Source organism: Mustelus asterias, chromosome 2, assembly GCF_964213995.1.
Source record: "Mustelus asterias chromosome 2, sMusAst1.hap1.1, whole genome shotgun sequence".
Lineage (NCBI taxonomy): Eukaryota > Metazoa > Chordata > Chondrichthyes > Carcharhiniformes > Triakidae > Mustelus > Mustelus asterias.
Genome location: NC_135802.1, coordinates 158859479 through 158886836, shown reverse-complemented (window position 1 = coordinate 158886836; position 27358 = coordinate 158859479). Strand labels below are relative to the sequence as shown.

At 45.3% G+C, this 27358-nt stretch overlaps 1 protein-coding gene across 2 annotated transcripts in view; it reads right to left on the bottom strand.

Moving 5' to 3' along the window:
* Positions 1-24365, bottom strand: part of sacm1lb (SAC1 like phosphatidylinositide phosphatase b) — a 53464-nt gene extending 29099 nt beyond the window's left edge. Inside the window, exons 1-3 of one of the 2 annotated variants that reach the window (XM_078199591.1) lie at positions 24286-24365; positions 7448-7545; positions 1312-1386 (exon numbers count right to left, since the gene is read on the bottom strand). In XM_078199591.1, coding sequence (XP_078055717.1) covers positions 1312-1386; positions 7448-7545; positions 24286-24317 — 205 coding nt within the window. In that variant the 5' untranslated portion in view covers positions 24318-24365. The remainder of the gene's footprint in view (positions 1-1311; positions 1387-7447; positions 7546-24285) is intronic. The other variant, XM_078199581.1, reaches the window with a different exon arrangement.
* Positions 24366-27358: the final 2993 nt, after the last annotated feature.

The following is a 27358-nucleotide window of genomic DNA, read 5'->3' as shown; positions in this document are numbered from 1 at the left end:
GCGTGGAGTCTGCATGTTTTCCCCGTGTCTGCGTGGGTTTCCTCCGGGTGCTCCGGTTTCCTCCCACAGTCCGAAAGACGTGCTGGTTACGTGCATTGGCCGTGCTGGTTACGTGCATTGGCCGTGCTAAATTCTCCCTCAGTGTACCCGAACAGGCACCAGAGTGTGGTGACTAGGGGATTTTCACAGTGACTTAAAATAGAATCTCTACAGTATAGAAAGAGTCTGTACAGAATCAAGTCTGTATCGACCACAATCCCACCCTGGCCCTAGTCCCATAACCCCCCTATTTACCCTGCTAATCCCCCTGACACTAGGGTCACTTTAGCACGGCCAATCAACCTAACCCACACATCTTTGACTGTGGGAGGAAACCAGAGCACCCGGAGGAAACCCACACAGACATGGGGAGAAAGTACAAAATCCACACAGACAGTGACCCAAGTCAGGAATTGAACCCAGGTCCCTGGCGCTGTGAGGCAGCTGTGCTAACCACTGTGCCACACGTGCTGCCCACATTCATTTGCAGTGTTAACGTAAGCCTACTTGTGACACTAACAAATACACTTTAAAACTTCTATTTATTGTTCTTTCAGGTGAGTATCTGGTTTCTCCTTAAATACATCAACTATCATTTTATTAAAATAATAATGTAACCAATGTGACATTCTTTACAAGTGGGACTAGAACAAGTTATGAGTCACCTTTGGACACTAATTGGCATCTCTTTTTTAAAACAAATTAATTAGGCAGCAAAGAATTCATTGAAAATGCGCTGCACCGATTGAAAAGCATGCAGCATTTTATGATCTTTACTGAGTTGCGTGGAATATACAAAAACAGGAAGTGACCCAACTAGACCGTGCTTGCGTGTATATCCTGCACCCAGATTAGACTCAATTGGAGTATTCATGATAACTGACTGTTGCACACACTAACACTGGCATTTGGATTTTCTGCCTCAACAGAATTGAACCTCCCAAAGAACCAAAAATAATGAATGGTTTGATTGCCCCAGCTGCAGCCAGCAGACATCCCACTAACACCATGCAGGCCAGTGCTGCCGAAAGGCACAGCTGTGGCAGTAGCAAACTGTGCACGAGATATTGAACCAAGTACGGCCCAAGAACTTGCTTCACAGTGACCAGGAATCCAGGAAGGCGTGGATTTATAGAAGGCGAGGTAAAGCTCGGAGCTCTGCTACAACAATAGTGAAAGCACAGCAACGGTGTCTTACGTAAACTAATTAAAACACAAACATACCTCTCCCATTTCTAAAAATGTGTACGTTAATTAATTATGTTAACCCACCTGCCACCAGACGGATTGTTCCCATGATTCCATAAACAGTTCTGGTAACCGCAGAGGGAGGGACGTCTTTCTTAACTGACGAACAGAAAAGAGGAAAATGCATCAATATGCATTTGCAAATTTAGACATCAAAAGCATTCATACATACATCCAGGAGAAACCAGAGTAAACTGAATGCGTACAAAGCAGCATGCATTCTTCAGGGACTGGTAATTCAATATCATAGTCAACCTGCTATTTTCCCACCCTAACCTTGGGCTGACCCAAATGCAGAGTTCACAGACTAGATACACATTTTTAAAATTTTTTACATGGGACGTAGGCATCACTGGTCGGCCAGCATTTGCTGCACAGTCCCAATTGCCCAGGAACTAAGGGGCTTCCGAGGCTATTTCAGAGGGCAGAGTCTGATTTCAGTGAGTCACGTGTAGGTCAGACTGGGTAAGAATAGCAGATTTCCTTCCCTAAAGGGCACTGGTGAACCTGATAGGCTTCTTTTTTTTTTAAACAAAGAATGATAGCTGTCACGGTCACCATTACTTCATCGTCCAGCTTTAATAATTGAATTTAAATTGTACTAGCTGTCACATTGCCAGAACATTAGCCTGGGCCTCTTGATTACTAACCCAGTGTCACTATCACTCTGCCACTTTTAAATCTTTATGATAGATCTGCTCTTCATAGGGGCCTAAACATCATGCCATGTATGGGGAGGCAGTTAGCTCAGCTGGCTGGACGATTGGTTCATGATGCTGAATGACGTCAACAATATGGCTTCAATTCCCGTATCGGCTGAGGTTATTCATAAAGGCCCCGCCTTTTCAACCTTGCCTGAGGGGTGGTGACCCTCAGGTTAAATCACCACCAGTCAGCTCTCCCCCTCAAAGCAGCCGATGGTCATCTGGGACCATAGCGACTTTAACGTATTATTTCTTAGTAATATTTTAATCTGAATTGTTAAGCAAACACAGGCTCAAGTATAACTGCATTGACAAACATATTTCAAAGCGCTGCTCAATGTCTGAAATGCTGCTATTTGAGATTGTTTTGGCACGCATGATGTTTGGACTGTGGCGTACCAATGCCAACTATTATCAGGGTTCTCCCTTGGTGTTTCCCTGGGAAAATCAAGTCGAAGACCAGTCTTCAGGTCAAGCTGGATGTGAACTGGACCAGCACTCAGGAAGGGTGGCAAATGCTGAAGGGCCAGAGAGGGATGGGATGGAGGAAGGTGGTGGAGGGAGAGGCAGAGGAGGGCAAATGTTAGAGTGTGCGTGGGGATAGAGCGGTGCAGGAGGTACACAGCATGGTTAGAGACTGAGACATGGGAAAAATTGGAAAGGTACAGCAGGATCTGAGGTAAAGAAACCCAGGAAGAAAGGTGAATCATAGCCAGATGTGGGTGGAGGGAGGGTGGGCGCTAAACACCAGAGAATGGCCAGAGACTAAAGAGAAAACATACCAATAGTTCAAAGAACGGTTTGAGCTGGTGGGGAAAAGCTGTTGGCCACTACAGCAGGGTTAAACCAGGAACAGCAATGCAGCCTGAAGAACAGTTCACACCCACAGCATGCTATGTTTACAGTGACCAAGTCCCCCCCAGGTACTGCCTCACAATGGGTGGGTCATGCAGAGGGGCTGGCCAGATTTACTGAGATCATGGAAGAGCGTGGAGATGAGTGAGAGGAGTTTAGAGCAGGCCCCCCAAGGCTCAAAGCAGAAATACAAGCTGAGGCACGGGGCCGACAGGGGAAGGAGATGGTTGGATTCATCTGCAGGGAGCACCAGGAAATCTCTACGGACACAAAATTTCCAATGTAAATTTAGTCCTTACGACTTTTTTTAACTTTTACCAACATGGGTGAAGGCTCAAAAAGTTAAACTGCAGGCTAAAAGCAGCTTTTGTACCATATTATGTCACTATGGACCAGTGTGGTAGCGAATGTAAAGTGTGGCAGAATCAGTAGTGACAATACTTATCACAGCACCACCCACACACAAAATGGGGGAACTAAGCTTTTAATGATCTCATGCCCCTAGTTTTAATATTGTATAGTTCAAACTAATAGATTTTTTAAATTGTGCCGTTTAAGGGAAGTTGGATGCTATGCTTTGAGAGTCATGTCCATAAGACAAGGAAAAGATCAGAAACTGTGAGAATCAAAACTTTATTTAAAAATGAACTTTGTAGGGGGTCACATGATGTAAGCATGCGGCTGGCTGCGTTTTCGCGAGCTCTGGCACTACTCATCTTTTAAATCCATGTTTTATCCTGATACACAACCCATAATTATCCAATCCTGATGTGTATAATCTGTGCTACGATGCTGGGTTAAGTCAAGAAAATCGAAAGTGTGGTTCACAGGTTGGATGTGACATTTGGAGATAGAGTGAATTGAAAGGAATGTTTTGGTTAGAATGTTGAATTGTTTTAGAATGCTGCGGATTGTCTCAGTAACTGTGGTGGAGTTTGTCACAGCTGGCAAAACGTGAGCAGAGTTTTCAGAGCAGGTTGTCGGATGTGGATTGGCCTCCTCAGTGAGATGGAAGCTCTCCATAAATAGATTTCCCTTTTCAGCTTTGTAGCTACAATGCATCCACCAGGAGCAGAAACCTTCAAGGAAGAGCTGCACAACCGCAAATAACATCCAGTTAACACAGCATGGTAATAGCATATGCACTGCTGAGTACCCCACTTCCCTCTTAAGGCCAAGTGTCTTGATTGATAAAGAGGTTAAGGCTATCCAGGGTTCAATTTTGGAGGTTGGAGATGTGATCAGTTTCTGGCTGGGGACTTGATGGAAAAGTCAGAGTCAATAAGGCAGACAGATGTATAATGGTATTGTCACCAGTCCAACAATCCAGAGAACAAGGCTAATACTCTGGGGATGTAGGTTCAAATCCTACCACAGCAGCTGGTGGAATTTGAATTCAGTTAATAAAATCTGGAATTGAAAACTAGTCTCAGAAAAGGGGACCATGAAGCTCTAATTGACTGTTGCACCAAACCATTTGATTCACTAATGTTCTTTAGGGAAGAACATCTGCCGCCCTTCCCTGGTCTAGCCTACACATGACTCTAGATCAGTGGTTCCCAAAGGGTGCAGCGCACCACACTGGTGCAGCGAGAGAGGATGGCAAGTGTGGCGGGAAGATTCAAGGATAATCAAAGGAACATTTAAACATGGTTTAAACAAGCATTGTTTTATACTTTCTGGATGTCCCATGATCATGTTATAAAGTAGTTGTGTTCTATGTTATGAATCAAGCACTGCTAGGAGTTGTTTTTTTGTTTTTGAATGTATTTCTTATCAATAAAAAATTTGGTGTGGCACGAGCAAATTTTTATTCTGAAAGTGCGGCCCAGTGAAAAAAGTTTGGGAACCAGTGCTCCAGATTCACAGTAATGTGGATGACTTTTAGCCGCCCTCTGAAGTGACCTCGCTAGCTATTTAGTTCAGGAGGATTAGGGATGGGCCTTGGGCCTTGCCAAAAACATTCAGATCGCATAAAGAAAATAAACTTACAAAAATGCTTTGCATTTGTAGCAGGCATGAACGCCTAGGTGTGTTTATCCAACACACTGAAAACATAGATCAAGATTTTAAAAAAAGGTCAACCCATATTATGCAATGTCCTCAGGTAATCTGATGAGGATACAGTCAACTAGAGACAAATCTCCCTGGGTTACCTGTAGAAGCAAATTAATTAGCAGCTCAGCCAAACTAATCTGCAATCAAATTAATTTATCCCAGGAGAACAAAACGAAATTTGCCAACAAAAACCTTACCCAGACCATGGCTCGAGTATAAAAACAATCGCCAGAAACATATATGAGCAGCTTTCTGACGTAGTGTATGAGAGCTGTAGCATTGGATGTGGCAGAGGCCCCTGGGGTATTAGCAGCAAACCAACATGATGACTGGAATGAGAAAGACAGGAAGGGTGTTCTGCCTCTTGGAATGACTGTTGGCCTGGAATTTCCATCTGGGTGCAGAGGTCAATGGAAATATTCACTTTAAAAAAAAAAATACAAACAGAAATAGTAACAAGTTTTGTTAACTCGCTGCCAGGGGAGGTAGTGGAAGCAGATATGATAGTGAGTTTTAAGGGGCGTCTGGACAAATACATGATTAGGATGGGAATAGAGGGATATGGTCCCCGGAAGGGTAGGGGGTTGTAGTTCAGTCGGCAGCACGGTCAGTGCAGGCTTGGAGGGCCGAAGGGCCTGTTCCTGTGCTGTAATTTTCCTTGTTCTTTCCTTGTGTTTTGAAGGTCAAAGTTCCACGTGAAATCATTAGAAAGCAGATTGCCTGATCCTGCACCAGAACTTCCCATATACAAAGCTCAATGCTTGGAAAATTACTCCATGTCATTGACAGCCAAGTGTCGTCACCTTGTCTGTACTTTGAGTAAGGAGAAACTTTGGTCTATAAAGTAATGAAACCGGAGCACAACAGCAGGAGATCATTCTACATTTGCTCATCCGAGTTAAAAATAAGTAGGTGCATAAAGATGCTAGATACAGTATCAGGAAAAATAAACTTGGGAGGTTGGTTAAGATTTCATGAAGAAGATAGTTACTTCTTAAACTTCAGCAATGCTGAATATTCCAATATCGAATTGCTGAAAGAATGATTAGTCACGTCACCGGGTTTCGCGAAACTTGCCTGCTCTGTTGAGAGCATAGAACTTGATGTGCAGAATCAGGCTACTCGGTCCGAATGATCCACTCTACATCATCTAACCCCCTTCAATTCCTTTCTCTCTCAGCTACTTGTCTAGTTTCCTCAAAGCAGCCATGTTATTCACCTCCATTACTTTATATGACAGTGACTTCCACATTCTAACCATTCCCTGAATAAATAAGTTTCTCTTGAATTTCTTATTGGATTTATTAGTGACCATCTTGCATTTATACCCCGTGGTTTTAGACTTCCCATAAATTTCTGTTTACCCCATCAAGCCCCTTCATCATTTTAAAGAACTCTATGCAGTCAGCCTCAAGGTTTCTCTTTCCTAGACTGTTCAGTCTTTCCTGAGAGTTGGAACCTCTTGGTTCTGGTATCATCCTCAACGCTTTTTTGCACCACTGCAATGCCTCAACATGCCTTTTATAACAGAGACCAGAACGGTGCACAGCACCCCTAGCCAATATTCCCGCATAAGCTGTGCAGCCCCCTGCCTAGTCCCCATGCAGGCTGTGGATACACCATGGCGTTAAGATAATGGGCACTATACAATAACTTTCTGAAGGGTCTACAGACCTAAACTAATCAGCTGTGTACTACAAAAATAGAGGTTACCTTACTCCAAGCGTCGTTTAACCAAAGTCGTATTGAAGCTCAACATAACCTCTCTACTTTGCAATTTTACTTCTCTGGGAAAAAAAAGGAACGCCTGCGTTTTATTTGCAGTTTTTATGACCTTGGTAACATGCATGGTTATTTTTAATGATTTGAGAATCTGTACTCGAGATCCCTTTGTTCTATTCCTGTTAGATTCCTTTTTTCTTAAATTTGACCTTGAGGCTCACACATTCTCACAATATCAACAGAAGCTTCATCAGTTTTGTCTTTTTGCTTGACAAAAGCTATCTAAACTTTGACCAAATGTCTCTCACGTTTCAGCCTCAAAGCTCTAACACGTCTTGGTGGGGTGTGTTGGACTAACGTAGGATCTGATTCAACTGAACAAACAGGGGTTCCGTAACAAAGCAACGCTCCATTTGAAAGATGCACTTTCCAACCTGTTGCAAGCCCTCACAACACAGAACATGCAGCACAAAAACAGGCCATTTGGCCAACTAATCCATTCCTATGTTTATGCTCCACTCAGTCCTTCTCCCACCCCTTTATTTCTTCATTCTTATCCAGCTTCTCCTTAAATACATCTACATTATGGCCTGGGTCAGATTGTGGCTGGTACAGACTCCTTCTGTACTGTAGGGATTCTATGATTCTATTATTACGACTTCTTCCTTTGGCATTGTGAGCTGAGGCAACATGCAAGTAATAAAACCTATAATGCATCTTCTTGCAGTAATGAGAACATTTTAAATTGGAAATTTAAAAAAAGCTTTGTTGCTTTTGAATTACAAATGCCAGTTTTGAAACAGCTCAAACACATGTTTTACCTCCAAGGGTAATTTCATTTGAGACACGGTCGATCGTGAGCACATCATTTGATCCATCATCACAAGCTTCAAAGTAGAACTTCTCTGGTGTAGTGTGCCTAAAAAAAGAGTTAAGTTACGTGAATGTCTATTAGGTGAAAGAAAATCAAAAGTTTAATCTTACTATCCGAAGCACTCTGGAAAGCACAGATATCCTCAGAAAGATGAAGAACTATTTTCCACTTTAAATACAATTTTTACCCGAGTTTGCGTCATCACACCAATGTATCATTCCATCTCCACAGTACCTTTCCTTATAGTCCCATGAGTATTTTGTAGGTATATCAGGGTTAGAACCATGGACTAGGAACAGATTATGGACATAAAACTTATACAAAACATATAACACCAAGGAGAGACTTTCACCCCAACGATCCAGACTTTATTGCTGTTGTTAGTTAGGTGCCTAACTTATGAGGTTCGAGGTACCAAGGCCAACAAAGCATCCCTGTGTACAGTGCTGGGCATTACGGGCTGGAAGCACCCAAGAACTCCAGCCATTTGTTAAGTTCATCAAAGTCCAGGCACACGTGCATTGAGCAGTCTCTCCATAACACAATTCACACTCCTGAACATTAATCCTGGTGCTGCAAGAGAGGCTACAGTTAGGTCATTGCTGCTAAAGATATATTGGCTTGTTAGTCATCAGTTAATTGTTACATTCCTGTTCTTGATGACAGGAAGTTAGAGAAACGTCAGCCAGAGTTTCTGATAGCTTCTTAAAGTTGTGCAGCATCCATCATCAATGTCTGCTCATTCAGTAATGATATCACCACCACTGCTGCTCCATTAGCCACTGCATCTCTGCTTTGACCCATGTTGTAAGAAGTTTAACAACACCAGGTTAAAGTCCAACAGGTTTATTTGGTAGCAAAAGCCACACAAGCTTTCAGAGCTCCAAGCCCCTTCTTCAGGTGACTCACCTGAAGAAGGGGCTTGGAGCTCCGAAAGCTTGTGTGGCTTTTGCTACCAAATAAACCTGTTGGACTTTAACCTGGTGTTGTTAAACTTCTTAGTGTTTACCCCAGTCCAACGCCGGCATCTCCACATCATTGACCCATGTAGACCATGGGGAGACCATGCAGACGCTACAACAATAGATGAATGAACACCGCTTGACAATCACCAGGCAGGAGTGTTCCCTTCCAGTCGGGGAACACTTCAGCAGTCACGGGTATTCAGCCTCTGACCTTCGGTAAGCGTTCTCCAAGGAGGCCTTCATGACACATGACAACGCAGAATCGCTGAGCAGAAACTGATAGCCAAGTTCCGCACGCATGAGGACGACCTCAAACGGGTACTTAGGTTCATGTCACACTATCTGTAACCCCCACGACTTGCCTGGGCTTGCAAAATCTCACTAACTGTCCTGGCTGGAGACAATACACATCTCTTTAACCTGTGCTTAACTCTCTCTTCACTCACATAGTCTGTACCTTTAAGACTTGATTACCTGTAAAGACTCGCATTCCAACCATTATCTTGTAAATTGAGTGTGTGTCTGTATATGCCCTGTTTGTGAACACAACTCCTCACGCACCTGAAGGAGGAGTCTGAGACTCCGTCGGCTTGTGCTGCCAAATAAACCTGTTGGACTTTACCCTGGTGTTGTGAGACTTCTTACTGTGCTTGACCCATGTAAACAGGGCTGGAGTCATGCACATGATGTGGAGATGCCGGCGTTGGACTGGGGTGAACATGTTTGAAGACACTTGTGTGCAAATATTACAATTCTCCAAGAAGGCAATGAGAGATTTCTGTATCCAAACCTAGGAGCCATGTCCAGGACAGGGTTGTTCCTGTCAGTGGCTGTGACAGCTATACAGACCCTTCACATGACAACCGAGAGAGATCGTTGTCATATGCCAATCTTCACACTTGCATCATGCTGGTCACTCACACATTGTCTGAAATGGCTGGTGAATCAGTTTCCCATTTGGAAATTCAATTTCTACTGTGTTATAGGAGTCCCTCCGGTGTAAGCAGTAAGCACGTGCGCACGCGTGGTTATGACCTGAATGCAACTCCAATCCTGAGAAGGTGTCGGATCACCACGCCAACAATCAGACAACAAAGACAGTGACTGGAATCAACAGAACAGGATGCACATATATACAGAGTTGTCTATCCTAGTACTCCTCTACGTGAAAGTGCACTGTGCTTTTTCTAAATATTTCAACCAGCAAGATGGAGAAAGATGCATGTCTGCTGGGTGTCAGTGTGTCACTCCTTGTACCAGGTCAGTAGAAAGACCTGCAACTACGAGTGCCACAGGGATTACTGCAGTGGTTTGAGTAAAATGGCTGGAAAAGACAAGTTAGGTGTGAGAAGCAGCAATATCGGTTTCATCCAGTGAGATTTGATACTGATAGCATTACATCTGACACCATACACTCCCGATAACAAGCTGTGTACACACAATACACATTTAAAAATAAAGGGAAACCTGTCAGTCACTAACGTTATCCTAACTCAAAGAATGAAATAGCAAAGCTTTTAAAAAAGCATCGAGGCAAAATCTAAAGGCGTGAGTTTCAACTCAAAATATCAGCAATATCCAGGTAGGATTATTTCCTCCTCAGGCACTGCAAAGATAAACTAGAAAGCTTTTTATCAGACAGATTGTGATCACAAGCCGCTTAGCTGTGAATTAACACTTAACATTTGTTCTAGACAAGTAGTCGAATAATCAGAATCTGATGTACATCATAGAAACCCTACAGTGCAGAAAGAGGCCATTGGGCCCATCGAGTCTGCAACGACCACAATCCCACCCAGGCCCTACCCCCCCCTACACATTTATCCACTAATCCCTCTAACCTATGAGTCTCAGGACACTAAGGGGCAATTTTTAGCATGGCCTATCGACCTAACCCGCATATCTTTGGACTGTGGGAGGAAACCGGAGCACCCAGAGGAAACCCACGCAGACACGAGGAGAACATGCAAACTCCACACAGATAGTGACCCAAGCCGGGAATCGAACCCAGGTCCCTGGAGCTGTGAAGCAGCAGTGCTAACCACTGTGCTACCATGCTGCCCCCTTAATCATCCTTAGTGATTAAATGCGAGTCGCGAGTACCATTATGTGCAGATGTCCAGAACCAATGGTAATGAGTTTGGCTTGTAGGAATTCATATAATTGGGTTGTTTGACAACTGGTTATGCCTTTGTACACAAGCAACCTCACACTCTGGGCCATACTACACAATCCTCATTGGAAGAAACACCTCTTCTAAACTTTCTAATTAATTATCTGTGAGGTACAAGCTCCCAAATATCTTTCACTGTCACACACCTCTTCCCAATACTCCCACTGTGAGCTCTTGCTGCGGGCAGAGGAAAGACAAACAATAGCTTCTGGTCCATACTTTCAACATGACTTCCTTTGAGCTAATTCCATCCCATTAGTTAAATCGAGTTACACTGAAATGCTGGAGTAGATAAACAAGCAAAGGAAAAGCAGCAACTTAAGAACAAAGTAATCCAACACTGATAACAGAGCCTCTTAAATCAGCAGAACCTCATGCCTTATCCAAACAGCAGATTGGCCAGAATTAGCATTGGCCGTTGACAATCCGATACCTTATTCTTGTTGACTTCCTTTCAGTGGATGAAACCAACATTACAATTAATTAGTGAAGCATTGCTGGAAGTTTAATCCAGGGCTAGACAGCTGACGCTATCAGCTCCTGACCAGTAGCTTTGGGGTCTTCTAAGACAATCTGTTTGAATTTTCAAAAAGGCTTAAAATTTATTTATTTTGCAACCATCTTCAGCCGGAAGCACTGAGTGGATGACCTATCGCAGCCTCCTCCTGAGGCCCCTGGCATTACAGGTGCAATTCTTCAGCCAGTTCCATTCACTCCATGTGATATCAAGAAAGGGCTGAAGGGACTGATTACAAAGACTATGGGTATTACAGCAATAGCACTGAAAACTTACGTTCCAGAACAAGCCACGCTCCTAGTCAAGCTGTTCCAGTGCAGTTACAACACTACATCGACCCTGTAATGTGAAAAATTTCCCATATGTCTTGTACACAAAAAGGACAAATCCAACCCAGCCATTTGGCACCTCCATCAACCTACTCTCAATCATCAGCAAAGTGATAGCATTATGGATGACACCTATCAAACTGCATGAACAGAGAATCCAACCATCTCCCCATGACATTCAATAGCACTATCAGTGAATCCCCCACTATCAACACCCTGGGGGGTTACCATTGTAAGAAGTCTCACAACACCAGGTTAAAGTCCAACAGGTTTATTTGGTAGCACATACCATTTGCTACCAAATAAACCTGTTGGACTTTAACCTGGTGTTGTGAGACTTCTTACTCTGCTTACCCCAGTCCAACGCCGGCATCTCCACATCAGGGTTACCATTGACCAGTACCTAAACTGGACTAGCCATATAAATACTGTGACTACAAGAGGTCAGAGGCTGGGAGTTCTGTGGCGAGTAACTCCCCTCCTGACTCTGCAAAGCCTGTCCACCATCTACAAGGCACAAGTCAAGACTGCGATGGAACACTCTCCACTTGCCTGGATGGGTGCAGCTCCAACAACACTCAAGAAGCTCGACACCATCCAGGACAAAGCACCCTGATTGGTCGGTACCCCCATTTCAACACCTTGAACACTCCCTCCAGCATCAACGCACAATGACAGCCGTGTGTACATCCACAAGATGCACTGCAGCAATTTCCCAAGACTCCTTCCACAGCATCTTCCTTACCAGTGACCTAGAAAGACAAGGACAACAGATGCTTCGAAACACCATCACCTGCAAGCTGCCTACCAAGTCACTCTCCTTCCCGATTTAGAAATATATTGCTGTTCTTTCACTGGGTCAAATTCCTGGAATTCCTTCCCTATCAGCACTGTGGGTGTACCTACACTACAGGGACTGCAGCAGTTCTAGAAGGCGGCACGGTAGCACAGTGGTTAGCACTGCTGCTTCACAGCTCCAGGGTCCCGGGTTCGATTCCCGGCTCGGGTCACTGTCTGTGTGGAGTTTGCACATTCTCCTCGTGTCTGCGTGGGTTTCCTCCGGGTGCTCCGGTTTCCTCCCACAGTCCAAAGATGTGCGGGTTAGGTTGATTGGCCAGGTTAAAAAAAAATTGCCCCTTGGAGTCCTGAGGTGCATAGGTTAGAGGGATTAGCGGGTAAATATGTGGGGGTAGGGCCTGGGTGGGATTGTGGTCGGTGCAGACTCGATGGGCCGAATGGCCTCCTTCTGCACTGTAGGGTTTCTATGATTCTATGAAGGCAACTCACCACCGCCTTCTCAAGGGCAATTAGGGATGGGCAATAAATGCTGGTCTAGCCAGTGACGGCCACATCCCATGAAAATATATATATATATTTTTTAAAAGCACATTAAAAAAATCTCTAGATGTCCCAAAGCACAATGAAGCACTTTTGAAGTGTGGTGATTGTTGGAATGTAGAGAACATGGCAACCAATTTGTATGCACAGCAAGCTCCCACAAACAGCAGTGCGATAATGACCAGGCAATCTGCTATTGTGAGGTTGAGGGCGAGATAAATGTTGACCTGGACACCAGGTGGAACTCCCTTTCTCTTCTGCAAAATAACGGCCGTGGGATCTATTACATCCTCCTGAGTGAGCAGAGACAGCATCTCAGCCAAAAGACAGCATCTCTAACTGTGCAGCACTCCCTCGGTACTGCACCAGAGTGTCAACCTAGATTTTTGTTCAAGTCCCTGGGCCTGTGCACACACCCACCACAGCCAGATGCAACACAGTTTGTAACTTCTTAAACCATTTAAGATTTTGAATAGTGCACTGAGAGTGAAACCTATAAGTGACAACCCCCGAGAGGCTGGCATCAGCTGTCTTATTTTTGCAGCTGTTTTTATTTTCAAAATGGGCATACGGCAAAAACATTTTCCCCAACAAGCTGGAAGCAGCAGCTGAGATTTTGAACAGCACCAATTCAGCTGCATCAATGCTGAAGAGTTAAGATTGGAAGCAGATATCACAAAACTGATCCGCCAACTCCAATAACTATCGTGAAAGCTGCTTCTCGCAACATTCTCAAGATGAAGGACAGGCTGATTGCCTGGGGTCATGTCTGCACTCGGATTCTGGATTTGCTGCTTGTTAACCTTCAGAATCCACATGTGCGGTAGGAGTTTATACAACGGTCCAGGGTCCATGTGGGACCAGAGGATGGGTGCATGCAAAGGTTATGGCCCCACGTGGAGACGGGCACGGACACAGACCCCGGGCTCTGTGTCAAGATGGGTTTGTGATGTCCATCAAGGTTGTTGTTGGAAGTGCAGCAGCAGCAGGCGGGTTGCACAAACAGAAAGGAAAGCAGGAACAATTGGACACCAAGATCCTCAGGCTCAGATCATACATTGAAGATTTGAAAGAGTGGCAGCAGACTGCGCTGCGAGTTTTAAGCTGAGTGTAATGAAGGCTGTCTGTACATTGTTGTTGGTGCGTGCCTCCCAAATATTTAGCAGTGCAGTTATTTGGGTGTGGAAGAGTCGGTTTATTCAGGTTCCAGGATATGTAATTACTACAAAACCATACATAATAAACCGCTCCCAGTCAGGAAATGTGTGGAACAGTGACTCGTTTAGAGCCATAACGGCACAGGAGGCTATTTGGTCCATCAAACCCATTCAGCTCTCTGTGGAGCGAGCCCTTAAAAGTTTATTTCCCTCAAATGCCCATCCAATTTCCTTTTGAAATCATTCACCGTCTCTGCTTCCACCATCCTCATGGGCAGCGAGTTCCAGGTTATAACCGCCCACTGTGTAAAAAAATGTCTTCCTCACATCCCCTCCCACCTTTATCCTCACACAAAAGCTTAACTGTGTCCCCCAATCCTTTGCTTTACCTGTCTAGATAGATCTCTTGTGCTTTCATAATATTTATTCGCAGTAAAGCTTCACACCTCCTCCAATATCATCATAACTGACAATCACAAAAAGCTCTCAGAATGAAGTCTTATATTCAACACTTTATGAAGGAAATGAAGCAGTAATCCCCAAGGGTTTAAAATGAGCAGATTGTTTTATGAAAGATTGAATAGACTAGGGCTATACAACCCTGGAGTTTAAAGAATGAGAGGTGATTGCATCGAAACATAAACATTTAAGGGACTTGAAAAATCTGATGTTGGAAGGTTATTTCCCCTGGTTGGGGAATCTAGCACACAGGGTCATAGTCCCAGAATAAGGGGTAGGCCATTTCACACTGAAATGATGAGAAACTTCTTCACTCGGAGGGATCTGAATCTGTAGAATTCTCTGCTCCATGAAGGGGGCACGGTTGCACAGCACTGCTGCCTCACAGTGCCAGGGTTCGATTCCGGCCTTGGGTGACTGTGTGGAGTTTGCACATTGGAGTATGGGAGGAAACCCATGCAGACACAAAGATTTGATTTGTCACATGCATTAGCATACAGTGAACAGTATTGTTTCTTGCAGGCTATACAAAGCATACCATTCATACAGAAGGAAAGGAGAGAGTGCAGAATGTAGCGTTACAGTAATAACTAGGGTGTAGAGAAAGATCAACTTAATGCAAGGTAGGTCCATTCAAAAGTCTGGCGGCAGCAGGGAAGAAGCTGTTCTTCAGTCGGTTGGTACGTGACCTCAGACTTTTGTATCTTTTCCCCCAATGGAAGAAGGTGGAAGAGAGAATGTCCAGGGTGCGTGGGGTCCTTGATTATGCTGGCTACTTTTCTGAGACAGCGGGAAGTGTAGACCAAGTCAATGGATGGGAGGCTGGTTTGCCTGATGGATTGGGCTACGTTCACGACCTTTTGTAGTTTCTTGCGGTCTTGGGCAGAGCAGGAGCCATACCAAGCTGTGATACAACCAGAAAGAATGCTTTCTCTGGTGCATCTGTAAATGTTGGAGAGAGTCGTAGCTGACATGCCAAATTTCCTTAGTCTTCTGAGAAAGTAGAGGCGTTGGTGGGCTTTCTTAACTATAGTGTCGGCATGGAGGGACCAGGACAGGTTGTTGGTGATCTGGACACCTAAAAACTTGAAGCTCTTGACCATTCCTACTTCGTCCCCTTTGATGTAGACAGGGGCATGTTCTCCGCTATGCTTCCTGAAGTCGATGACAATCTCTTTAGTTCAGTTGACATTGAGTGAGAGATTGTCATTGCACCAGTTCACCAGAATCTCGATCTCATTCCTGTACTCTGTCTCGTCATTGTTTGAGATCCGACCCTTTGTCGTCAGCAAACTTGAAAATCAGTGCTGGTTAGGTGGATTGGCCACAGTATATTGTCCCTTAGTGTCCCAAGATGTGTAGTTTAGGGGATTAAATACGTAGGGTTATGGGGATAGGGTCTAAGTGGAATGCTCTGTCGGAGAGTTGGTACAAATGGCCTATGATGAGTGAATGCTCAGTTATTCAATATACTCAAGGCAGAGATGGAATTGATTTTTGGACTCGAGAGGAAATGGAGGGATATGGTGTTGTGCGGGAAGGTGGAGTTGAGCTCGATGATCAGTCATGACCCTATTGAATGGTGGGAAGGACTGAATGGCTTATCTTTGCTTCTATTTCTTACGAAGTCCAACTCCAAGAATGTCGAGTGACCACATTCCAAAGTTAGATGACAGCTTTGAAGTCCATTTCTGAAGTATATCATTTAAATAATAGCAGGTCTTTGTTGAATTGGGTACTGGCTACTTCATCTTAATCCCATTATCTTTTGTGAGCGGTAGCCTCCATTGTCAATAGCAGTTGTATGACTGAAGTCATCGTCCCATATCAGGAATCGATTGGACATTCGACACTAAATTAATTAGTTTGTCCATTTCCACTTTAGAACATCATCACTTAAGGCGGCACGGTGGCACAGTGGTTAGCACTGCTACCTCACAGCACCAGGAACCCGGGTTCGATTCCCGGCCTGGTTCACTGTCGGTGTGGAGTCTGCACGTTCTCCCCGCGTCTGCATCTGGGTTTCCTCCCACAGTTTGAAAGACGTGTTGGTTAGGTGCATTGGCCGTGCTAAATTCTCCCTCAGTGTACCCGAACAGGCGCCAGAGTGTTGCGACTAGGGGATTTTCATAGTATCTTCACTGCAGTTTTAATATAAGCCTTCTTGTGACTAACAGACTTTAGCATGACACATCAACTTCTGTTAAATTTAAGATTTAGACAGATTTCTATGCTATGTTTTAATAACATCCATTCTCTGTATAATTTCCAGACCTCCCTGCTGGCAATCAGTGATATCGTAATTGAGACACTAAGAACCACATAAACCTGTGTTTAATGTTATACTGCCTCAGAGTCCTCCAAAGGTTACTCAGCTCTTCTGCGATTCACCAAAGGTGCAAACTCCAACTTACAGCCACAGCACGACTGATGATCAGAGATCAAAAAGACTGACCAGAACAGATTTGCTCTGTGCCCATGGAATTCCAACCAGAATGAGGTAGTGCCTTCAAGAAAGGAACGGGGGAAGAATTCAAACAGCCTAAATATAAATCAGGATTCTTAAATTAAGCTGCCCAAGGAGACTGCAAATGTGCCGATTAGTGACGGGACCCTCATCACTTCAGCCCCTCTCCCAGAACTCTGCCACTTCTCTTCCGAACCATTTCAATACCAATCTCTCGGATTGAGCTTTCAGCTTCCCTTCCTGCTCATTCACTCTGCAATTCAGGCTCAATTTCTTCATCCATTTCCACTCGTGAAGCATGTGTGTGTTTTTATAAATGCAGGAAAATCTATAGAAAATGAATACTGTTGCTGACCTGAAATTAGAGCATCTTGCAATTAAAACAATAGTTCTGTAACCATGCTCAGAAAGTTCACTAGTGGGACTAACATGATGCATTGGCAACAAAGCAATAAATCACACTCGAGCATTACTGCGTTGGCAATAAGACACAGTTTGCACGTTCTACAATGCCTTCCAAGGGGTTCTCGGTCCCAATTAACTGACAGGAATAGACAAGAAATCAAAACAGAGCTCTGGGAACTCATCCGATCACTCTTCAGCACCATGGCAGAATGTCATTAAGAACCGGGAGCAGATTACTGTCCATGTTCTTTGCTAAATGGAAGATACAAAGACAAGAGCTCATATACAACAGAGCATTGATAGTTTTAAACACTGTCTGTGTTAAATTATCCCAGTTGTTTTACTCATTAAAATCAATAATAAAGCAGTCACATTATTGAAATATCATAAAAGTACACCATTCCTAGCAGGCATAATCTCTCTGGTGCCACCCAATTTAATGTTGGAGAGGGATAGTCTCTGCACAAAGATTCCTGGAGTCCAAAGTATGGGCTGAACAAATAACTTACTCATAACTCGTTCATGATTCAGTGAGTCATGTTCAATACACTGAGTCCCTCTCGAGTTCTGCGCCTGGTTTCATGCAAGTGATGCAATAATGCCACACAATCGCAGTCAGAGAACATGAGGAAATCCGGGTCCACAATCCCACTCCTCCTACTCGATAAGGTTTGCTTTGAACCATCAATTATGACAAAGTTAATGGAAGTCACAACACCTTGCAATTTATAACAGTTCTAACTCTCTGGTGAATCAACCATGCTCAGGGAGTTTACTAGCATGACACATTAACGTTCAGGTGTGATGTAATGTGTAGGCAATGAAATAGCATCAGGACTTCATCATGCACCAGGGCTCGACTGAATCTTTGCTGGCCCAGAAAATGACTGGCATTTATATAGCGCTTTTCACAGCTACAGCATGTCCCAAAGTGCTTCACAGCCAATGAAGTACTTGGAATTGTTGTCACTGTTGTAATGTGGCAGCCAATTTGCAGACAACAAACTCCCACAACCAGCAGCGTGATAATGTGATCATCCGTTTTTGAGATGTTGAGGTAAATGTTGGCCTCATGGAGAACTCAACATACCTTCTCTCTGCCCCCCCTCCCACCCAGGCCTTACCCTCAATATCCCATGCATTTACCCAAGCTAGTCCCCCTTACACTAAGGGGCAATTTAGCACGGCCAATTCAATGGGCCGAATGGCCTCCTTCTGCACTGTGGGATTCTATGACATCTCCAACAGAGTAGCACTTCCTCAGTACTGCACTGGAACATCAGCCTTGATTTTTGTACTCAAAAGATCCAGGGCAGGACCTGAACACGCAACCTTCCGACTCAGACAAGAATGCCACCCACTGAGTCGAGGCTGATCCCTGGTCGAGGATAGCACTACCATCTGGATTTACATTGTGTAATCAATACACAGCCCTGAAAGCTTGTGTTGTATTGATATCTAGCAAAGGTGTAACATAACATCGCCAGTATTAAAGCCACTGAAATAAACAGACAACAATGACCTTGAGCGGTTTAAAAAATTCAACAGATGTTTACTGAAAGGCTAAGGCTGGTTTGTGTGGAATATCATTCGCCTTCCATTCTCTCATTTATAAGGGCTTCCCTCCAATCTAAGGTCAACTTTCTTTCATTAATCTGAACTGCAGCAGGAAGAAATGGCCCTTTGCAAACCTCTCCTGATATGATTGTTATCTAAACAGCAGGCATTAGTACAACATATCAGTGTCACCATTCATTCAACTGTTCAATTGACTACAATGTCAAACAACTTCGTATAAAGTAACAAACCATATTCATTCTTGCAAAACAACACAGAAATATCAGGCCATTCAGCCCATTGCGCCTACTTCACCATTCAATTAGACAATTAATATGCATCAAACCTCCATTTGCCTTTGCTCAGTATCCTTACCTATAAATATCTTATCCATCTCAGTCTTGGAAGTTTCAACTGACCTCGTCTCCAAAGTCTTGGTGGGGAATTCCAGATTTCAACAACCTGATGTGTAAAGTGCCTCTTGATTGGCCTGACCCAATTTTAAAATTAGAATCCACTAGTTCTGCATTCCGCTACTTGAAGAAATAGATATTTTTCTCTTTTGTGGGATGTGGGCTTCACAAACAAGGCCAGTATTTGTTGCCCATCCCTAATCAGCCTTGAACTGAGTGTCTCGCTCGGCCATTTCAGAGGACAGTTGAGAATCAACTACATTGCTGTGGATCCGGAGTCACATGTAGGCCAGACCAGGTAAGCACGGCAGATTTCCTTCAGCGAACCAGACAGGTTTTTAATAACAATCGATGGAAGTTGTCATAGTCACCATTACTGAGACTAGCTTTCATTTCCAGATTTATTTTATGAATTGAATTAAATTCCACCAGCTGCCATGGTGGGATTTGAACCAATGTCCCCAAAGCATTATTAGTTTTGGCCTCTGGTTTTCCACTCAAAGGGATACAAACCAAAAGTGTTCAACTTGTTCTGATATGATAATGCTTGAAGAGACTTGGGTGATTCTGCATTTCCAAAGATGAGATATCCACCCTGAGGTGTGGTGCCCAGAGTGAACATGGCTTAAAGCAGTGATGGACAATCTAGGCTAGTAAGTGAGCCACGAGTGGCCCTCCTCCATCTCAGTGGGCCACAAGATTAAAATCGGGCATGTTCACTAACCATGACCCTTGAAAAAAATTTAATACATGCCAAATACTTCATACGAAATAGGAAATGCTTAATCATTCATCTATTAATAGAACTGTCATCAACTTCAAGTAGTAAAAGCAGAATAAATATTTACGATTTGCTTGGATGCTGAGGGAGCGTGTGGCTATCAGTATGTGCCACCATGCACCTCACTTCACGTGTCTCTCAGTCATACCAGTAGCAAAGGCAATACACAATGGAAACCAGTGGAATATGGAATCTTGCGCATGGGCAACGGTCAACAAAATGTCTTTTGGGCCACACTCTGAACCCTGACCCGCCACACCGCATGTGGCCCCTGGGACACATGTTGTCCACCACTTGCTTAAAATCAGTCATTAAAAAGTGCCAAGAAAGCTCTTCACTGGCAGCAGGATAGTGGTCATTTTACTGGACTAATAATCCAGAGAATGCAAGTTCAAATCCCACCATGGCAGTTTAAAAGTTGTAGTAAGAAGTTTAACAACACCAGGTTAAAGTCCAACAGGTTTATTTGGTAGCAAAAGCCACACAAGCCTTCGAGGCTCTAAGCCCCTTCTTCAGGTGAGTGGGAATTCTGTTCACAAACAGTTTAAAAGTTACCATGAAGCTATTGGATTGCCCTATATATCCAAATGCTTCATCGGTGCCGTTTAGGGAAGGAAACCTACCATTCTCATCTAGTCTGGTCTACATAGAATAGAATCCCTACAATGCAGGAGGCGGCCATTCGGCCCATCGAGACTGCACCAACATAATTCCCACCCAGGCCCTATCCCCATAACCCCGCATCCCCCTGACCCCAAGGGACAATTGTGCATGGCCATTCTACCTAAGATGTGGAGATGCCGGCGTTGGACTGGGGTAAGCACAGTAAGAAGTCTCACAACACCAGGTTAAAGTCCAACAGGTTTATTTGGTAGCAAATACCATAAGCTTTCGGAGCAAACTCCGAAAGCTTATGGTATTTGCTACCAAATAAACCTGTTGGACTTTAACCTGGTGTTGTGAGACTTCTTACCATTCTCCCTAACCCATACATCTTTGGACTGTCAGAAGAAACCGGAGCACCCGGAGGAAATCCTCGCAGACCCTGGGAGAACGTGCAGACTCTGCACAGACTATGGCCCAAAGCTGGAATCGAACCAGAGTCCCTGGCGCCGAGGCAGCAGTGCCAACCATTCTGCCACCCCATGGGACTCCAGTCCTCTCAAGGATGTGGTAGATACTTTAACTTCCCTCCACAATGGCCAAGCAATTCACTCAATTGTAATTAGGGATGGTACATCCAAATAATATCCTTTTTTAATTGACTACATTGCGACGAGCGAGGTAATCAGCATAGTTACAGAGACAATGTCTGATGACATGGCAGTAATGCACTGAGGATTTTAACTGAGAGTTTCTTCCTTAGACACACAGAGACAGGAGAACTAAATAATACATGCAGCATTTGTGACACTGAACTGGTAACCCAGAGGGCACGAGTTCACTGTCCACGAGTGAGCTTCAAACTCAAATTCAATACATCTGTGGCCTGACAACAGAGAGCAAAAAATGACCATAAAAATTGCCAGAGTTCATAAAACTCAACTGACTCAAGTAACCTGGACTCTAATCTGCTCTTAATAATCGAATCCCTACAGTGCAGAATAATAAATGTTCCAAATCAACACTGCCTACATCTAAAAACAAATTTAAATAGTAGTAAGGCAAAAAACTCGGCCCATATCACAATCACCAGTATCTTTTTTTTTATAAAAGGGGTCATAGATATAGCAATCAACAAACCTCTCAGTTCCCCCTCACCTTTAACCTGCAGGACATTAATGTAGAAAAGAGGAATACTTGCATCACATCACCATAAGGTATATCACAAAACTAAGTATTCTACATGACTTTGTTGCCTCTAAATGTTACTGTTCTAACACACTCTGGTTGGTCTCCAGCATTCGACCCACTGTAAACTTGAGGTCAACCAAAACTCTGCTGCCCTCGTCCTAATTCGCACCAAACCTGGTTCACCCACCATGCCTGTGCTCACTGACCTACCACAGCTGCTAGTTAAACAGTTTTAAAGTTTAAAGTTTATTTATTAGTGTCACAAGTAGGCTTACATTAACACTTCAATGAAGTTACTGTGAGAATCCCTGAGTAACCACACTCCGGCGCCTGTTCGGATATGCGGAGGGAAAAGTTAGCATGGCCAATGCACCTAACCAGCATGTCTTTCAGACTGCGGGAGGAAACCGGAACACCCAGAGGAAACCCATGCAGACACAGGGAGAACGTGCAGATTCCGCACAGACAGTGACCCAAGCCGGGAATTGAACACAGGGCCCTGGCGCTGTGAGGCAGCAGTACTAACTACTCATAGAAATCACAGTGCAGAAAGAGGCCATTCGGCCCATCGAGTCTGCACCAACCACAATCCCACCCAGGGCCTATCCCCATATCGACCCACCAATCCCTCTATAACCTATGCATCCCGGGACACTAAGGGCAATTTAGAATGGCCAATCAACCTAACCCGCACATCTTTGGACTGTGGGAGGAAACCAGAGCACCCGGAAAAAACCTACACAGACACAGGGCGAATGTGCAAACTCCGCACAGACAGCGACCTGAGCCAGGATTCAAACCCAGGTCCCTGGAGCTGTGAAGCAGCAGTGCTAACCACTGTGCTACCGTGCCGCCCAATTAAAAAATTCACATCCTTGTTTTCAATACCCCTCCGTGACCTCATCCCTCCAAATCTGTATTCTCCCCCAGTCCTATAACCCTTAAGATATTCTGTGCTCCTCTATTCTGGCCCTTTGAGAATTCCACATTTGAATCGCCCATTAGCAGCCGTGCCTTCAGTTGCCTGGGGCGTAAGCTCTGGAATTCCTTCCCTAAACATCACCCACTCACTCTCTTCCAAGAATGTAAGAAATAGAAGTAATCACTCGGCTCCTCCAGCGCTAATCAATAAGGTCATTGCTGATCTGACATCGCTGTGACTCCACTTACCTGCCTGCCCCTTGACTCCTTTACAGAACAAAAATCTGCCCACCTCAGCCTTGAATATATTCAATGACCCAGCCAGCCTCCAGTTCCCATTAGGGATGAGAATTCCCAAGACTAATGACCATCATCCAAGAGAAAAAACTTCCCAGCTCATCTTAAATAGGGGGGGGTTAGAACTCCCCCCTTGAAACTGTGCCACCTTCCCCACCCACAGATGCTGCTTAAAGCTTCTTCCACCACCCTTCTGGTGCTTTGTCCTGAGGTCAGGTTTTGCTCGAGAATGCTCCTGTGGATTTCCCTGGAGTCTTCCATGACATGAGGTGCTGTCATCATTTTTGAATAGACCCACCTAACCTTTCTCTACACCCTAGTTGTGACTGTAACACTACATTCCACACCCTCTGCTTTCCTTCTCCCTCATGTACTATATGTTCAGTATGCTTTGTCAGTATAGCACACAAGAAACAATACTTTTCACTGTATCCCAATACATGCGACAATAATAAATCATGATGTGGAGATGCCAGCGTTGGACTGGGATGGGCACAGTGAGAAGTCTCACAGCACCAGGTTAAAAGTCCAACAGATTTATTTGGAATCATGAGCTTTCAGAGATGTTGCTTTATCAGGGGAGTGGAACCGTGTCCACAAACAGGGCATATACAGATACAATTGCAAGATAATGGTTGGAATGCGAGTCTTTACAGATAACCAACTCTTGACGGGTACAGACAATGTGAGTGGCGAGAGGAATAATCGCAGGTTAAAGTAGTACAAAGACACAATTGCAAGATAATGGTTGATAACAAATCAAATCAAGATGAAGGGAGATAAATAAATGCAGGTTGTTGGGGACTGTGGGGCGGCGAAGACCAGGGGACAAGTGGAGAGAACCAGCTCCCCCCACCACTCGCCAAACAAACTTGCCTTTGCCCCAACTCCAGAGGACTCACTCTCTGCGCCCCACAAGCAGGGCAGTGGGTGAGCTCCCCTCACCCCGGATAGGGGAGGGACACTACCCCATTCCCCCCCGGTCCCCAGGCCGCTGGGCTCGGGCTCTCCGGGCTCAGGGAGAGAGGAGCTGCCTGACTGGAGCTCGCTCCCCACACCCGCCTCTGCTTCAAAACAAGGGGGGGGGGGAAAGTGAAACAAAACCACACAGGGAACCAAACCCCGACATCGTGTAAATCACCCTCCCCAAATCAGACAGGAAACACCGGAGCCGCAATCACTTTAACCCCGCGCCCTGGGCGCCGCACTCACAGCTTCAGACTCTCGTACGCGGCCGCCGCCATCTTGCCGTCTCCGCCGCCGGTCCGTGCCCTCTGACCCCCTCCGAGGCTCCGCCCGCGGACACGTGACGCCGACCTTCACCTCTGACCCCTCCTGAGGCTCCGCCCACGGACACGTGACGCCGGCTTTTCCCCGCGGATCTCCACGCACGCACGCACACGCTCCCTCGGACGGCTGACGTCAGGACGCCGCTGCCGCCACGGCGCGCAGCTGGGGACAGAAAGAGTGGCGAGAAAGCGCAACGAGCCCTGGCCCCTGAGGGACACAGTAAGAAGTTTAACACCAGGTTAAAGTCCAACAGGTTTATTTGGTAGCAAAAGCCACACAAGCTTTCGGAGCCTTAAGCTCCTTCAGGTGAGTGGGAATTCTGTTCACAAACAGGGCATATAAAGACACAAACTCAATTTACAAAATAATGGTTGGAATGCGAGTCTTTGCAGGTAATCAAGTCTTAAAGATACAGACAATGTGAGTGGAGAGAGAGTTAAACACAGGTTAAAGAGATTTGTATTGTCTCCAGACAGGACAGCCAGTGAGACTCTGCAAGTCCAGGAGGCAAGCTGTGGGGATTACCGATAGTGTGACATGAACCCAACATCCCGGTTGAGGCCGTCCTCATGTGTGCGGAACTTGGCTATCAGTTTCTGCTCAGTGACTCTGCGCTGTCGTGTGTCGTGAAGGCCGCCTTGGAGAACGCTTACCTGAAGATCAGAGGCCGAATGCCCGTGACCGCTGAAGTGCTCCCCAACAGGAAGAGAACAGTCTTGCCTGGTGATTGTCGAGCGGTGTTCATTCATCCGTTGTTGCAGCGTCTGCATGGTTTCCCCAATGTACCATGCCTCGGGCCATCCTTTCCTACAGCGTATCAGGTAGACAACGTTGGCCGAGTTGCAAGAGTAGGTACCGTGTACCTGGTGGATGGTGTTCTCACGTGAGATGATGGCATCTGTGTCGATGATCCGGCACGTCTTGCAGAGGTTGCTGTGGCAGGGTTGTGTGGTGTTGTGGTCACTGTTCTCCTGAAGACTGGGCAGTTTGCTGCGGACAATGGTCTGTTTGAGGTTGTGCGGTTGTTTGAAGGCAAGAAGTGGGGGTGTGGGGATGGCCTTGGCGAGATGTTCGTCATCATCAAATGACATGTTGAAGGCTCCGGAGGAGATGCCGTAGCTTCTCCGCTCCGGGGAAGTACTGGATGACAAAGGGTACTCTGTCCACCGTGTCCCGTGTTTGTCTTCTGAGGAGGTCGGTGCGGTTTTTCGCTGTGGCGTGTCGGAACTGTCGATCGATGAGTCGAGCGCCATATCCTGTTCTTATGAGGGCATCTTTCAGCGTCTGGAGGTGTCTGTTGCGATCCTCCTCATCCGAGCAGATCCTGTGTATACGGAGGGCTTGTCCGTAGGGGATGGCTTCTTTAACGTGTTTAGGGTGGAAGCTGGAGAAGTGGAGCATCGTGAGGTTATCCGTGGGCTTGCGGTATAGTGAGGTGCTGAGGTGACCGCCCTTAATTCCGGAGAATAGTCAATGGTGAGTCTGATGGTGGGATGGAACTTGTTGATGTCATCATAGAGTTGTTTCAGTGATTGTTCATCATGAGTCCAAAGGAAGAAAACACCACACAACCCTGCCACTGCAACCTCTGCAAGACGTGCCGGATCATCGACACAGATGCCATCATCTCACGTGAGAACACCATCCACCAGGTACACGGTACATACTCTTGCAACTCGGCCAACGTTGTCTACCTGATACGCTGCAGGAAAGGATGTCCCGAGGCATGGTACATTGGGGAAACCATGCAGACGCTGCGACAACGGATGAATGAACACCGCTCGACAATCACCAGGCAAGACTGTTCTCTTCCTGTTGGGGAGCACTTCAGCGGTCACAGGCATTCGGCCTCTGATATTCGGGTAAGCGTTCTCCAAGGCGGCCTTCACGACACATGACTGCGCAGAGTCGCTGAGCAGAAACTGATAGCCAAGTTCCGCACACATGAGGACGGCCTCAACCGGGATATTGGGTTCATGTCACACTATCTGTAATCCCCACAGCTTGCCTGGACCTGCAGGGTCTCACTGGCTGTCCTGTCTGGAGACAATACACATCTCTTTAACCTGTCTTGATGCTCTCTCCACTCACATTGTTTGTACCTTAAAGACTTGATTAGCTGTAAGTATTCGCATTCCAACCATTATTCTGTAAATTGAGTTTGTGTCTTTATAGAACCCAAGGGAATAGGGGAGATCCTAAATGAATACTTTGCATCGGTAATCACGAAGGAGAGGGACGTGTTAACTGGGCGTGTCTCGGAGGGAGGTGTTGACCCGTTAGAGAAAATCTCCATTACAAGGGAGGAAGTGTTAGGTTTTTTAGGGAACATTAAAACTGACAAAGCCCCAGGACCTGATGGCATCTATCCTCGACTGCTCAGGGAGACGAGAGATGAAATTGCTGGGCCTCTGACAGAAATCTTTGTTGCTTCTTTGGACACAGGTGAGGTCCCTGAGGATTGGAGGATAGCAAATGTGGTCCCGTTGTTTAAGAAGGGTAGCAGGGATAACCCGGGAAATTATAGGCCGGTGAGCTTGGCGTCCGTGGTAGGGAAGTTGTTGGAGAGGATTCTTAGAGACAGGATGTATGTGCATTTAGAATGGAACAATCTCATTAGTGACAGACAGCATGGTTTTGTAAGAGGGAGGTTGTGCCTTACAAATTTGGTGGAGTTTTTTGAGGAAGTGACAAAAACGGTTGACGAAGGAAGGGCTGTGGATGTCGTCTATATGGATTTCAGTAAGGCATTTGACAAAGTCCCACATGGCAGGTTGGTTAAAAAGGTTAAGCCTCATGGGATACAAGGAGAAGTGGCTAGATGGGTGGAGAACTGGCTTGGCCATAGGAGACAGAGGGTAGCGGTCGAAGGCTCTTTTTCCGGCTGGAGGTCTGTGACCAGTGGTGTTCCGCAGGGCTCTGTACTGGGACCTCTGCTATTTGTGATATATATAAATGATTTGGAAGAAGGTGTAACTGGTGTTATCAGCAAGTT